Here is a 15242-nt window from a genome sequence, read left to right on the forward strand (position 1 = left end):
GTTCTTAAATATACGTCTCAAATTTCTCTAGTGATACAGTGTGTTAGTTTGATTTGTTTAAATCTTATTTGGATGTGGCCTTGCACTCATTCGATACAGTTTATCGGTATCGACAATCTGTTAATAGATATTGTATTTAAATATTACATACTGGAATGGTTATCATTATTTTAATATGTTCTAGGTCGAAACCGTTGCATATCCTGACTTGAAGATAAGCGAGCCTTCGGAAGTACCATTGTGGGTGATAATTGTCTCAATTATAGTAGGTCTCATAGTTCTCATACTTCTCATCATAGCACTGTGGAAGCTTGGGTTCTTCAAACGAAGTCGGCCAGACCCCACGTTATCTGGTAACCTGGAGAAGAACAACCACGAATCTAGTCCGTTTATTGGTCGAGACAGGAACAGTATTCGATAGCCGGTTGTCAGGTAATTGTATAGAACAGTGTAAATAGAAAGTTATGTATGATACAATGCAGGTGTTTTTTGTATGGATTGGATATTAGCAGCATCTGGGGCATTATAACGGTAAAGTAGCATACATTTACGTAAGTGTATTTTTTTAAATGATAACTCTTATTTAAAATAAAAGATCATTAATATAACATGCCGGTTAGATGTTGCTGTATTTTATCAATACAAAACGAATAATGGACGTAGTGAAACTTGCGTAATAGTGTTAAATTTATACAAGAAAAGGTTTTGTAGGTTATATTTAATATCATTTGACTGTGATGTCTTCGTAGAGGATTATATGTAAGTACGAAATGTTCTGGAAACGGTGTTTTATTGTTGTTACAAGGCTCTTGTATGAGAGATTTAACTATTGTTTTTATTTTGCATTTCTTAAGTGTAATGAGAAGATTATCTATGATTGTTTATATAAATGAATATGTATTATTCTGTAAATAATACTTGCCTTATTATTTATGAAATTTTAGCATAAGGTCAAGTTGACTAGATTTTTTGCTAGTCAAATATAATTAGGAATTTTATAATGACTTGTAGGTTTGTCAAAACCATGATGTTGTATTTTTTCTTAAACTTAATAATGAACTACTTAGATATTGTTCTACTTACTTGTTGCTACTTATTTTTATTTATCAATTTTAGTTTTGTTGAAATAATATTTTGGAAACCTAGGTACTTATTATTAAGCCAATCGAAGTACTTATGATTTTATATGTGGCAAAATACAATATTGGTTTTCCGTAAATGTCGAATATAAATTGATGTTTAAGAAATCGGAATGTTAAGTAGACTGTTTGGATATAAAAATCGAAATTCCCCAATATACTCGAGACTAATTTCACAAAAGAAAAATAATACTATTTTAGGATAAATTGTAAATAGAACTTAGTATTTATATTAGATTTTGTATTAACATTTGTTGTTATATTTTTTCAAAACCTAATTGCTACGCTACAATTGTACTTATTAGATTGTAATAGGTCCACTGCCACAAATCCTATCTTAGATTAATTTTACCACCTTTTAAAAAACTGGTTGTGATGTCCTTTGACATTTTGATATACTTTCTTTTAAATGTGCTTCAATCAGACCTACAATGAAATAAATAAATGGTGCCATATTATGTTGTTTCATTTATCATACGTTTTTAATATTTCTATGTTTATAGTTTTTACCAGTTATTATAGTTATGAGATTTCCTAATCTAGATTAAGATTCTAAATTTTGTAACTTTACAGATAAGAAACTTGGACATTATAAACAAATAAATCAGAACACAGGAAAGTTAAAATTTACTATTCATCATCAGCCCATATATGTTCCCACAGCTGGGACACAGGCATCCTATTAGGGTTTAGGCCATTATCTACCACGCTGGCCAAGTGCGGGTTGGCAGATGTCACATGTCGTTGAGTTTTTGATTCTCAGACACGCCGGTTTTCTCACGATGTTTTCCTTCAGGAAAAACCGTGAACCGTTTCGAGCAGTGGTGATGTTATCCACATGTGCAGATAAATTGAAAATCAATTTGTTTCTTGCACGCTCGCCTGGTTTCGAACCCCGACTTATCGATTTTAAAGCCCGAGGTCCTCACCACTGAGTCACCACTGGTCTTAAATTTACTGTTAGGTGAAGGTAAAATGAACACTCCCCGCTATTGTATCTACGAGAAAACCTACGGAATAACCTATATTATTCATGCAAGATAAAAAAGCAGTAACACGCATTTATATAATTTTGTGATTTTTATTCTTCATGCTACTTTCGGACAAAAATAAAATAAACGCATAGGGTGTATTTTTTTTATTCAGCTATTAATACAATTCATACAATAGTTTTTAATTTTTGCATAAATCCACCTGCAACACGCCATTACAATAATTTAATAAGTAAATGCCAACAACTGCTACATAGAGTAATCCTGTTGGTATGTTCATCAAAAAGGAGAAATGAATTATTTCAACGCCTCTAATATATTATGAAGAAGCTGGGTAATTTAGCGTTACATTGAAAAAAAGTTGACTAGAATACTTTTTTCATTAAAATATCGCTCAAGAACGGTGCGACATTGATAATAAATATAAGTAACTATTACCACAATTTCTATGTTTTGCTCTTTTGTTAAATAAAGGAATACGTTTATTTATAATGCAATACAGTATATACTTTATATTCTAAACCATAATATCTTAATGTTATAGACGAAAGACTAGTATTAATTGATATATATTTCCTTGTTAATAAACGAAATTACAATGATCCGGTAAATAAATTTGTCACCATTGCTGCAGATTTCTGAAAAAAGATAATTAAATTATTAAAAATATAAGTCTCACTATAACATCGAAATGCTTTTTATGGGTTTATTTACATTAAATGTCTTGTCAAACAAATAAATGTTTATTATTATTATTGCCTTTTTTAAATTCTTAAATTAATGTAAGGTTAATATGTATACAAATAAATTATTTATATGAAACATGTACATAACGTAGCCATGGCCATTCGATAATTATATTCACATCGATTTAATAGCAATATCACCCGTTTAGATTATGTAAAAACGATCATTACGCCTCTTACCCTAAGGTGACAAGCCTTCAGCTTATTTCATGTTAAATTGTACTCAATTACGAAAGCACTTATATAGTATTTACTACTGAGTATATTAATAAAAAGACAAAGCTATGTAGATTATGTCAATGATTCACATTCATTCTAACACCTTATTAAGAAATGAAATCTATAAATATTAATTAACATGCTTGCAAAAAGGTCGTGCGTTATACGGCAAATAAAATTAAAAAAGAAAGAGTACGCTTACTTCTTTTTTGACAGTAGACCAACAAAAGGTACACAAGGATGTATTTTTGTGTTCGTAATCGTTATTCCGTAAACAGGGTCTTTCCATGTCTCCTAAAAACAGTAAATCACATAAATGCATTGTGTTACTTGTATTCGAGTAATAGTCCTATTCTCCTACAACGCAGCATAAACCTCAGTTATTCTTATGAAAAATAATAAATTAATTTTACAGTAAAAAAATTGAATATATTATATGTTATATTCGCACTATAGACATCAGGACTCCAATGAGCTCGAGGGGTTGACAGATAATTATAAGTGTCGTTGAAAAAGCTATTTATTTCTTGTACGCGCATCTGGTATCGAATGTCCGACTTATCTAATTGAAGTCGTGTTCCTAAACACAGTTCACGAAAACACCAACACATATATCCAGAAAAATAGCCTTCTAAGATATATTCAACAATGTGGCTTGCTGTTTTACCTACTTCATTAAAATATCATATTGAGAGTATAAGAGCCAAAGTAGGGTTTTATAACAAGCTGAATGTTAAGAGTAATGCAAGTAATAATTACCCGTGTACAGTTGGTTATCTAGGTGTGTAATATAACTGCCAGCGAGTCGAAGAATCTCAATTTTGCTGAGTTTTCTGTCTGGAGGTTCCGTCGGGATGAGCAGGCGCAGCGCGTTGAACGCCATGTTCACGCTGCTTGGAAATTCATATTATTGTGATAATCATTTGAAGTATGGAAAATAAAAAACCCTGTTACAATTTATTTATTGCATTACATACGAAGACTAATAAAAATAAGAATATTTTGCAAGAAAATTCATGCATAAACATTAGACGACCATTATTTATAGAGTTAATTGAAAGAAAATTTATTAAATATTCTGCATATAAAATATACCAGATAATATTATAATTATTGAATAATGAATGGGAAATTTAATTTTATTTCGATCAATTTGTCAGAATGCCCAATACAATGACATTACTTAGTTTAAAGTAAATGCAATTTCAATTCTGCTTTGAACTCGATTTTTTTATTTATGTAAAATCTTGCAGGTCATGCTGCCTATTATATATATGCTATATTCCATTATTTTCGGAATTTCAGTTCTATTCAGAAGAATTGTAGTGTTGTAGAAACAACGCAGAACTGATCTCCAGCTCAGCTCTTTTTAAACAGTGATTAGAGAACTAAAGACATTTTTTTTTCAAATGGTAAAATTCCTTTATCTCCAATTTTGAATCCAACTGTTTTAAATGAATCATTGAAATTTCAGATGCTTACAATCTGACACTGAATAAAATATTGGAAATAATAAATGTATAGATACTAACTTTTGTGTACGATCTCGCTCGCGGGCGTTTGCTTGGTACCTTTGTTTAGGAACAGGATCTGTGTTTCGGCACTGAACATACTGCTTTGTATACATTTGGTCCCAACTTTCAGTATATTGACAAAGCTCTTCCATATTACAATTGAGTTTTATGCTATTGTTTTTGAAATAAAATAATTTTCGGAACGGACACACGTATTACTTGCTAGGGTGTTAGATGAAGACTAATCTGGGATCGTGCTTTGTCGTTTTATTATAAGTCCAGATGAGTATCGTTCATGAAGGACTCATTTAGGAAGAACAGCGTGCGCCACTGACTCGCCTCTTAACTGATAATTGTATAAACAGATGCCTTCCGACCACACAGGGCCGTATTGCGCCATTACAATATTTCTTGTTTATCAGTATCAGTCAGATGATTGCCTTCAGTTCAATTTACTTATTTGTTACCATTATTTATCTACAAGGTAAAGAGAACAATGAATAATTGTGTTTGTCAAAACATCGCAGAGAAATTTATGAGTAAATAGTGACAAAATTTAGATATTCTTGATGAAATATATAAATATTAAATTAAATTTTTAGTTTTATAGCATTAAAATGCTTTATAAATGAGAAATTTTGAAAGAATAGAAAAAAAAATGATCCCACCTCGTGATCAAATTTTTTCTAATCTTTCAAAATTTCTCATACATATATATTATTTATTATTAAACATGACAAACAAAATAAATGAAATAGCATTATTTATAAGTAGAATCCGTCCCTGTGTCTGAGATGTCATCAAGGATGTAAAACTCGGAACCCTCTGTGCCCTGTCACTATTTGTTTAAGCTAACTATACTCATAAATATTTTAATTTCCGTGATGAAAAGTTGTATCGGGCAATTATTCAAAACAAATTCATAAAGAGCGGCGATTATATCGAAATGTTGTTTTGTCAATTTCAAACTACAGTTCTTACATTTGCAGAAAAAAAGTATTTTAATTGGCTGATACAAACAAACTGTAATCACGCAAATTCAATTATGTATTTAATAAACCATATAAATATACAAATATAGGAGAATAAAACTATATAAATATCAAATAATAATTATTAAGAAACACAAACTATAGCTTTAATTTATGGACATATACTATAAAGTTAATGATAATAGTTATTAAGAAGTAAAAAGCTCAAAGAATTAGTTAAAAGTAATAGTAAAACAATAGTTTCAACAACTATCAGTTAAAGATATCGCTTAATCACTTTAGCATTCCCAGGGGATGAAGTTTCGTGGGAACTGAGTTTAATTGCTTAATTTATACGAGCACTTTAATAGACTCATTCGTATTCATTTGTAGTTTAAACTAGCCCACATTGAAAAAACAATTAAGGTAATTCTATTCTTTCTAATTAAAATACTTAACCAATTGTCGCTTTCTATAGAATGGTTTTAGGATTATTACCGCATACAACCTAACTGTTATTACCTACGTATACAGCGTGTATTTATAATACATTTATATGCATTATAAATATAAGTATTATTACTGTGAATTGTTTTGAGTAAAATATACTATATAAGGCTCCTGAATAATAATTAATTAATTGTTGGTCGCCGTGGATATCTCCTTTAAAACAAAGAAATTATTTAATTTATGTTCAACTAAAAAGTTTATATAAAAAAATTACTAAACCATTACAATGGACTACAAAAAAGTTTTAAATAACTTTAATAGCTATAATTTGAAGTCAGGTTAAATAATCAATCATCTATAATTGGTCATCAAACGTGATGGTACGCGGATCTTGTGCTAATCGCAGACGGATCGACTCTAGAATGAGGATTCACCGAAGGCTGTGCTGCGTCACGTCCCCTCCAGCCAGCCGGAGCTCCACGGCCAATACTTTCTCCTCGTGACACCACGATCGGAGAAACGGTTGCCGCCGTGAGTAGCACACGGACCGCGCGCGAGACGACCGCCTTCCACCACGTACATACTTCCGCGATCACTTTCGCTACGTAAACAATTCAAACGATTCGTGTTTTCAAACATATTTCCCATATAAGTGTCAATTCGCACGTAGTGACAGCGCCATTATGTATCACGGATAGAGCGGAGAGGTGAGTCCAACCTTTCTACTTGGTCCAGTGTTAGACGATGATATTCGGTGATAAGGTGACCAAACTGCCTCGTGGTGAATGCAAGGACGCTGGCTACCTTTCAACCGGACAGACAGAGCAACGATATTTCGTTAAATTATTTGAGGTTCATCTCAGTAAGCTATAGATTAATGTAAACTAATGATGAAGTGCGAGAAACTGATAAAGAAGGAAAAAAAGCTATTCAACTAATTTACAGCAAGCAGCATCTGTGTAAAATTTATAATTTTATATTAACAACAGATATATCAAAGAAAATTTATATCTTAAATTAAGATATACATATTTATTTCTCATGTGAAAAATTTCGATTTGGGAATTCACGAAAAATAGCTTAATTTTAAGTTGCATCAAATAAGTCAATACTTACATTATAAATACATGCTTACATCATAATAATACTTACATAGCTTTATAGTAGACAAACATTTTAGTATTCTCTTTTCTAACCTTTTTTATTAAATATTTTACTTGTACGTATTCAATTCTGTAAAAAGTCGACGCCATATTTAATTACATAGCTAACAGAATATATATTATAAGCAATCAAGCCATGTGTTACATGTGACAGTATAATTGAACATCGATACTTTGATGAGGGGTGTTCGACAGATTACTGCATATTACAGCATATTTTGCGACTGACGTGATTTTACTTGTAACATTCGCCTTGGCACCTTAATTAGTTGATGTAAAAATTAAATTAAACTTCTTTAACGGAAAACAATATGTATGGATTTAAGTTTTGGTTTCCGTACGTGTGCGACATACGATAACCAAAACTTAAAACCAGTCTAGATTGAATATTTCTTTTTTTTTGTGTAAAATTTTTTGAATAAAGTATAACATAGTTCTTTTATATGAACATCATTTTCTCTTTATTATAATTTATGTGTTTATATATTAGGTATGTTCCATTTATTTTTTTACCGTACGTCCTTACTGGAAAACCTAATGATTCATCATGGATTTAACATCCTGCCAATGACCTATTACAATGCGTATGTCTCGTGCACGTTAAGAATGACTCGGTAACACCGTTATCTTACATCACGACAAATATTTTTTGAGATATTTTGTACCCCCTGAATTTAACCATATATAAACGAAAGGAAGGATACTTTAATATTAATGTATTTAATCAATTTAAATAAAGGGATAATACAAAAAATAGCTTAAAAATAAAATAGCTTTTATACCTCGCATCTATTTAATTTACAATAATAGATTATGTCTATAAAGTATAAACTTATGCAAATAAGATAATTCTTGCTTATGCTTATTTTTATACAATTCAACTTAACTAAACTAATGCTACTTAACTTATATGCACTTGTCTAATATTTTTGTGAGAAGCGCTTCTGCGGAGAAAGCCTCTTCCAAACGTTAATAACGATTCCATCATTAGCTCTTTTAGACCACGATGCACCTGCTGTTCTTACGATATCGTCGCTCCACCTGTGTGGTCTCCCTGGCTTAGGCTTTACATGTATTTGGTACCAATTTGTTGTTGTTTTTGACCATCGGTTGTTTGTTACTCGATGTATGTCCCTCCCATTTCCATTTTACTGTATCCGTGGCATTAGTCATATTTTTTATGACACTATTTATTTATCTGGATAGAAAGACAAAAATGTCCCTTACGATACTATTTTTGTTTATAGTTAATTTGAAATTTGTGTATCTGAACTCACTATATAAACAAAATTATTATTTACTAAAAAAAAGATCGCCAACGTCCCTGGGGGTCAATCCAAATTCTACAATGGGACTAAATGAAAACAAATTTCTATCAAACACAAAAATGATCAAGCCAATCGCTTGAAAACCCACGGAGCTATAGAGTAACAAAAGCAAAAATCGAATTGGGAATCTTCTTTGTTTTTGGGAGGTCGATTGAAAGATTTTGAATTGGTTGTTTTAATTTTAAATAAAAACCTACCGACATCCAATCATTCAGACTCGGCAAACAGACAATTAAGTTATAAATAAAATAAACTGCGAGACCCAATTGAAAGTAACATACGTAATTTGATAAAAAAAAAGAATTGTAATGAAACTACAAAGTACAAGCACATAATTGCAATTGCAAACATGGTGCATAGAGTTTGGCCCAGATCCAATCCACCGTTTGATACCTGCTGGCTGCTACATCGAAACAACGCCTGCAATACCTATATTCGGTGCTTAAAGTTACGAGGGATTAGATGCAATCTCGCCATAAAACTAAATTGGATATCGATGTCTAATAATAGACTTGCATTGCCTTCATCTGACTCACTTAAACTTTAATATTTATGAGCTGCCTCCCAGTTCAAGCGAAATGTAGCGAAGATATATTGCGTATAATCTCAAAAAGATTTTCAATATAAAATAATAGGACGACATGTGAATTTGTAAATAAACTCGAAAACGGTTTTTTTAAGACGTATTTCATGGATTTATTTACAAAACATACAATGCAGTAAAGTTGCTCAAAAATATGTGTTCCGTAGGTAAATTGTTATGAACAAACCCTATTGTTAATCGAATGTGTGTAAATTTTGATAAACATAGCATTGTGACGACTATTCGCATGTAATTTGAGGTTCTTCAAACACCACAGTAGTTCTAAAGCGTGAAATAAACGCAGTGAAGGCCAGATTCACGTACTTGTTTGTTTTAGAGTTCTGGCTGAAATGCTAGAAATCTGAATATCTTTTTATAAACAATCATTAAGATATTGGAATTATACAATGTTTTGTATAATACCAATTTGATATAGGTCTGCATTATACAGTGTAGTAGACACAGATTATTCTATATTCTAACATATTTTTATCAAATAGCGCCTCGCAAGAGTAAAAGCCGAGATTTAAAAAATCTTCAGTCAATAAAATGTAGGTACATATGTCTGAGTCATAAAAGCATTAACTTGCTAACCGTAATATTTCAATGGGCTAGAAATAAACATTGAAAACACATATACAGGGAATAATCCATAAAAATAATATAGTAGTTGATTATCAAATGACCAAAGGTCGTTGTATTTGTACACACTCAAAGAAATTGCGTAATGAAGATTGTTGCGTGAAGATTATCCTTGATCTGCTAAAATGGTGTAGATGATATATTTAGTATTATTACTACTAGCTGTGACCCGCGGTTGAAACCGCGTAAGCGTGCTGCGTAACCGTATCCCGTAGGAATATCGGTATAAAAAGTGCCTATGTGTTATTTCAGTTGTCCAGCTATCTACGAAGCAAAATAGTATTATTCAATCAATAATATTATTCACCAATAGATGTCAGGGAAAAAAAAACACGAATAAAACACGAATATGACATTTTCTAAAAAAAATTCCTAGCTAGATCGATTTATCGTCCCCGAAACCCCCTATATACTAAATTTCATGAAAATCGTATATATATCTATATATATATACAAGAATTGCTCGTTTAAAGGTATAAGATATACGAATAATCTCTTCATCGGTAATAATTAAATCAATTTAAATGGGCTTTCGGTAATCTTGGGCTTGTCCACTAGCATTTGTTATAATATGTATCTACTTAAGTATACTTATCTACCTACAAACGCTCAATAAAGCTTATTCGTAAAGCATTAACTTTGGAATTTTGTTGAGCAATAGCTTCAAACAAAACTCGTAATTACAGGTTGATTAATTATAGACATGTTTCCAACAACCAAACATTTAAAAATATATATATATAAACCTATATATATTTATTTTTCGTTAGAGTAAAACCTCTTAATGCTCATATTTTTAAAGACAAAGAATATGTAAAATAAAATTGTGTATCAAATTTTAAATCACACAATGGACATGGTAGACTTTTGGTCAGACAAGATTTTGCAAGTGACCTTGTGTGCTTTTATAGGTCAAATTCACGCACTGCTTACTCAACAGCAATTATTTAACCTGCCGTTATTTTTTTTAATTACCGCGATTATTGATCTCATCATGATGAACATATTTGTAAAGATAATGGACTTCAGCCTACTTCACTTATTTAAACGTTCTCTTTATACGTGTATTACAACACTGACGATACTTATATAAAATATAATTTACCGCAAAAGAAGTTCTTGGTTTTAGAAATTTAAATTTTACTTAGCAACACCACAACGCAGTTTTTCTACAAATTAATCTTTAAAAAAAAATTGTGCTCCTGAATGGGAAGATACCCAGAACAAAATAAATTATCTTCAATGATGTGATTCTAAAATTCAATATCAATTAATAATAAATAGATATTAATAAAGTTATAGGTATAAATAGAACTATCGTCGAGCCAGATTATTTTTTTATCATAAAAAAGCTATCCGCAAAAACTGGTTCATAAGAAATTAACCCCTTTGAAACATTAGAATAAATCACCCGCTTGAAATAAAGATAGTTGTTATACTTTATGAAACAAGATCTCATATAAAACTGAATATCTAAATATCGTTGCTTCTCGATATTTACTTGACTACACAACAACCATATACGATTTAGGTACAAGCTCTAGAGATCACATTCAACACATTAAGTATGTTCTTGAATGACCACTAGCACAGATCTGCTATACTACCAATAGTGAAGGAATATCAATTTGTAATTAATATAAAAATATATGGACTATAATTGTAATTTAATTAAGATGTGTACAGTAATAGAATCGAATATAATTCTTACTGTTAAGCTGAATAAAATCCTAACATCTTTCGAAAGTAATAATTATAAATAATTCCGACCTGTTCGCATCATTCATAGCAAGTTTAACGTGTTTCAAAATTTCTATACATTCACAAGACTAGAAATAAACCATTTATCAAACATAGAATAAGAAAGAATAAGATTGCAATCATTCAATACATCCTTTACTTAATTTTCTATGTAGGCGAAGTGGATGCTAGTCAAATACTAAGAAGTCGCAAACTACATTATTTATTTCAAGCTTGTTGCTCGAACAAGTTCATACACCTACATGATGCCTACGTATTTCCCTTATGTAGGTATATAAGACACAATAATATGTTTCATGAGTATTCTGTGTATAAATACTTGTATCTTTATACACTAATAGAAAAATCTAAGATAAAAGTAAAAAGATGCGTTTAGAAATAAAAATTTTTCATCACAACGCTTTTAGTTTCTTTACAGATACCATTCTCCGATTTATCTTTGATATTAGATGTATAATTCGAAATAGTCCAATAATTGTATCCAAAATGCATTAATTAAATGTAAAATGTATGTAGCCTTAACATATAATGTTTGTTACACTAAAATGTTACTCCTACTTTTAGGGATAATCGATATTTAGAAAATCAGACTCTCCATTTTAGACATATAACTGCCTCTATTCATGGATAGCTTAAAATGTCTATGCTGTATATTTATGATAGCGGTTCAAATTATATTCATGTTCCAAATGCTATTTATCTTATATCTTTAACCGAGCAATTCTTGTATTATGAAATGTGTATTTATGAAACTTAGTATATTCGGGGGCGATAAATCGATCTAGCTAGGAATTTTTTTTAGAAAATGTCACATTCGTGTTTTATTCGTGTTTTCTTTTTCCTGACATCTATTGGTGAATAATAATACTATTTTGCTTCGTAGATAGCTGGACAACTGAAATAACACATAGGCACTTTTTATACCGATATTCCTACGGGATACGGACTTACGCGGTTTCAACCGCGGGTCACAGCAGGTTTAATCATGGAAAAATGCGTCCAACCTAACGATTTCAAAATAATTATTTATATCGTAAATTGTTTTACAATTTTTGAAACTCTTGCCAGGCGATTTTAAAATTTAAAAGTTTAAAGATTTCAGGCATAATGTAATAAACTCTGTCATCTATTAATTAAATAAGTACAAAGGAATACAAAAAAAGCTGCATAGAACTTTTTGTAACACATTAAAAATTTACAATTTAAACATTTTATTTCTGAAAAAAAAATCGAAAACCATTTATTATTGTACAATGGTCGTAAAAAAAACTACATAATTAAGATAACACTTTTGACATTTATACCTAAAAAGTATGTCAATATCACTATTTCAATATACTCGGCCGAGCAGTGACACCTATTTGTAATCTACTTATAAGTAGTATATGAAACGAATTAAAAATTATTGTACCAAGGAGAACATACAAATTCCTTTTATTTTTTAAATTATTTTATTTCTTACCTTTTTAATTGTATTTAATGAATAGCAATATCTTAGAAATTGTTGAATAGCAATTGTAGATGCCTGTCAAATATATATTTTCATGAAATTTAAACACTTTTTTTAAATAATAACAATGTTTGTTACAGGTGCAATAACACAATATCATGACGGGAGCTTGGAGCAGCCAAGGGCACTCCCTCCTTCTCATATTGGCTGTATTAACGCAATCGTTATGCGATCCAGGTATGTACCTTCATAGAATCAAAAACGTGCTAAGAAGAAATTATTTAAACGCTTTAATATTAATTGTAAATATAATAACTAGTAAAACGTTATGTCTTATTACATCTATTTCCATTGAATTATCCGTCTCTACGATTGTACAATATGGCTTGAGTAAAATAAAAGAAATAGATTAGTGAAGAATATATTTATCCAATGTAATATTTTTTATTTAATAATTATTCATGCTTTGCTCTGAATAATTACATTGTCTTGTCTTGTGGCTGCATTTTGTGCAACAATATTATTATATTGGTGTGTTTTCTTTAATATGAGTTAAAAAGATTTTATATGTGAACGGCATTATGTAAACAGCATCACGGATTTATCTTCATCTGTCTTGCTGGGCAACAAGGATGTGAACTTGTTTCAATGGCCCGTTGTCACATGCCTCGAACGATCACGAGTCGAGCCTTTGATTAATATGTTCTTAAGATCGCTTCGACGAAGCACCAATAAACTAGATAAAAGTTGTTGTTGAACAAAACAACAAATAATGCATGCACTTTAAATGTTAAACGTATTAACATTGTAATCGTCTTTTATAATCCTTGGTTTTGATTTCACTCCATGTAAATGTAGCAAAGATAAATTTCTCGTCAAAAATCATCATAATTTTAAATAGCCTGTGTCACACACTCATTATAGTTGAATGTAAAAACACAAGCAGAAATTTATCAAACTTTTTAATGTGCCACAGTGAGCGCCAAATAAAATAATTTATAGTGAAATATTGAGTACAATTTCCTATAAAGCATCGTAGTTTATTAATAATATGAAATTATTAAAGCATGAATTTTGTGAAATTCTAAAGTATTAGAAATACTATGAGCTAGTAACATTCAATAATGCATTTTATTTATTTTATTAAAACTGCTATGTATGTACTTACAAACGTATCGAGATGAACTAGCATTAGCAATAAAGACATGTTTATATTTGAATAAATACGCGGAAGTCAATGACGTCTATCGCGGACATAAGTATTTTCTTGTTGTCAACTGGAAAGTACTTATGAATACGTTAATCGTATTCAAATCATTTGGAGGGTACATTAATTATAAAGTCAAACATAATTTAATTATTATTTGTTTATGCCTTTAGTTGATAAAATAATTGCATTACCATTACATAAATCAGTACAGGTAATATTCTTAAAAAAACTAATGTGTTTATATTTTTATTATTTAAAATAAAAAAAGAACGTCTAATCAACCAAATGCATGCAACTTTAAGTAACGTCATTGGATTACCTTGACTCTTCGCTTCCTCATATCCAATGCAAAAATATATTTACAATATATTCTTCATAGTTTTTGGTTGTTAATACACAATATATGTTTATAATAAACACCTAATTCTTTTTATGAAGAGGTATACGCTCTTACAATAGAATTACTCTTAATATCAATTCAGTCCTAAAAAACCTATAATAGAAATGGACTAGTTTAGAGAGCCTATGTAGCATTAATGAATATATAGAAGATGAAGAACCATGGAGTCTTGTCGCTTAAGAACCAGAGAACAGTTTTTTGACATGTCGAATTCAAATGTAAAGTTGACATAAATGTATAAGAGCAACTATGGAGTTTCTTGCTGGCACTTCTCAGTAGAAACTGCTTTCCAAACTGGTGCTCAGTTTTAAATAATGTATTTTTACAATTCAAAAGCGCTCCAGAAGGAAGTCTTGTTGAACGAATAAATGTTTAAGTTTAAAATGAAATAATTGTATAATGATATGTATATAAATTCATCTCATTAATGAAATCATACTTATTCACTTTTGTATTTATCTCTAGTAAATAGCAATATATATTTGTATGATATGTATATAACAACCAAACACCAACTTCAATATATAATGAAAATTTAGGTCAATAAAGCTCATCTCAGATAATGTTGACTATTTAATTAGCTCATCAGTAGCTAAGCAGTTCATACCAAGCATGACATTTACATCACGAAACTTGCTCGCATACATTTCCCCCGCCCTTCAGCACTTCCGCTA

The 15242-nt window shown here is 30.4% G+C and overlaps 3 protein-coding genes across 4 annotated transcripts in view; 2 read left to right on the forward strand and 1 right to left on the reverse strand.

Annotated features, from left to right (window-relative positions):
* LOC119830982 (integrin alpha-PS1) overlaps window positions 1-1594 on the forward strand; it is a 56416-nt gene extending 54822 nt beyond the window's left edge. For both annotated transcript variants that reach the window (XM_038354176.1, XM_038354177.1), the window contains one exon: window positions 185-1594. In XM_038354176.1, the coding sequence (XP_038210104.1) occupies window positions 185-421 (237 nt within the window). In that variant the 3' untranslated portion in view covers window positions 422-1594. The remainder of the gene's footprint in view (window positions 1-184) is intronic.
* Window positions 1595-2724: 1130 nt separating this feature from the next.
* On the reverse strand, window positions 2725-4762 carry LOC119830961 (basic helix-loop-helix transcription factor scleraxis-like). Its single transcript, XM_038354154.1, has 4 exons — window positions 4629-4762; window positions 3856-3989; window positions 3299-3390; window positions 2725-2769 (listed from the first exon to the last, which is right to left on the reverse strand). The coding sequence occupies exons 1-4, from the start codon at window positions 4760-4762 to the stop codon at window positions 2725-2727; spliced, it is 405 nt and encodes a 134-aa protein (XP_038210082.1).
* A 1791-nt stretch (window positions 4763-6553) lies between these two features.
* LOC119830708 (dual oxidase) overlaps window positions 6554-15242 on the forward strand; it is a 32627-nt gene continuing 23938 nt past the window's right edge. Inside the window, exons 1-2 of the mRNA XM_038353814.1 lie at window positions 6554-6738; window positions 13099-13195. Of these exons, the coding sequence (XP_038209742.1) occupies window positions 13117-13195 (79 nt within the window). The 5' untranslated portion in view covers window positions 6554-6738; window positions 13099-13116. The remainder of the gene's footprint in view (window positions 6739-13098; window positions 13196-15242) is intronic.

The sequence above is a fragment of the Zerene cesonia genome, chromosome 12 (assembly GCF_012273895.1).
Source record: "Zerene cesonia ecotype Mississippi chromosome 12, Zerene_cesonia_1.1, whole genome shotgun sequence".
In the NCBI taxonomy this organism is placed as follows: Eukaryota; Metazoa; Arthropoda; class Insecta; order Lepidoptera; family Pieridae; genus Zerene; species Zerene cesonia.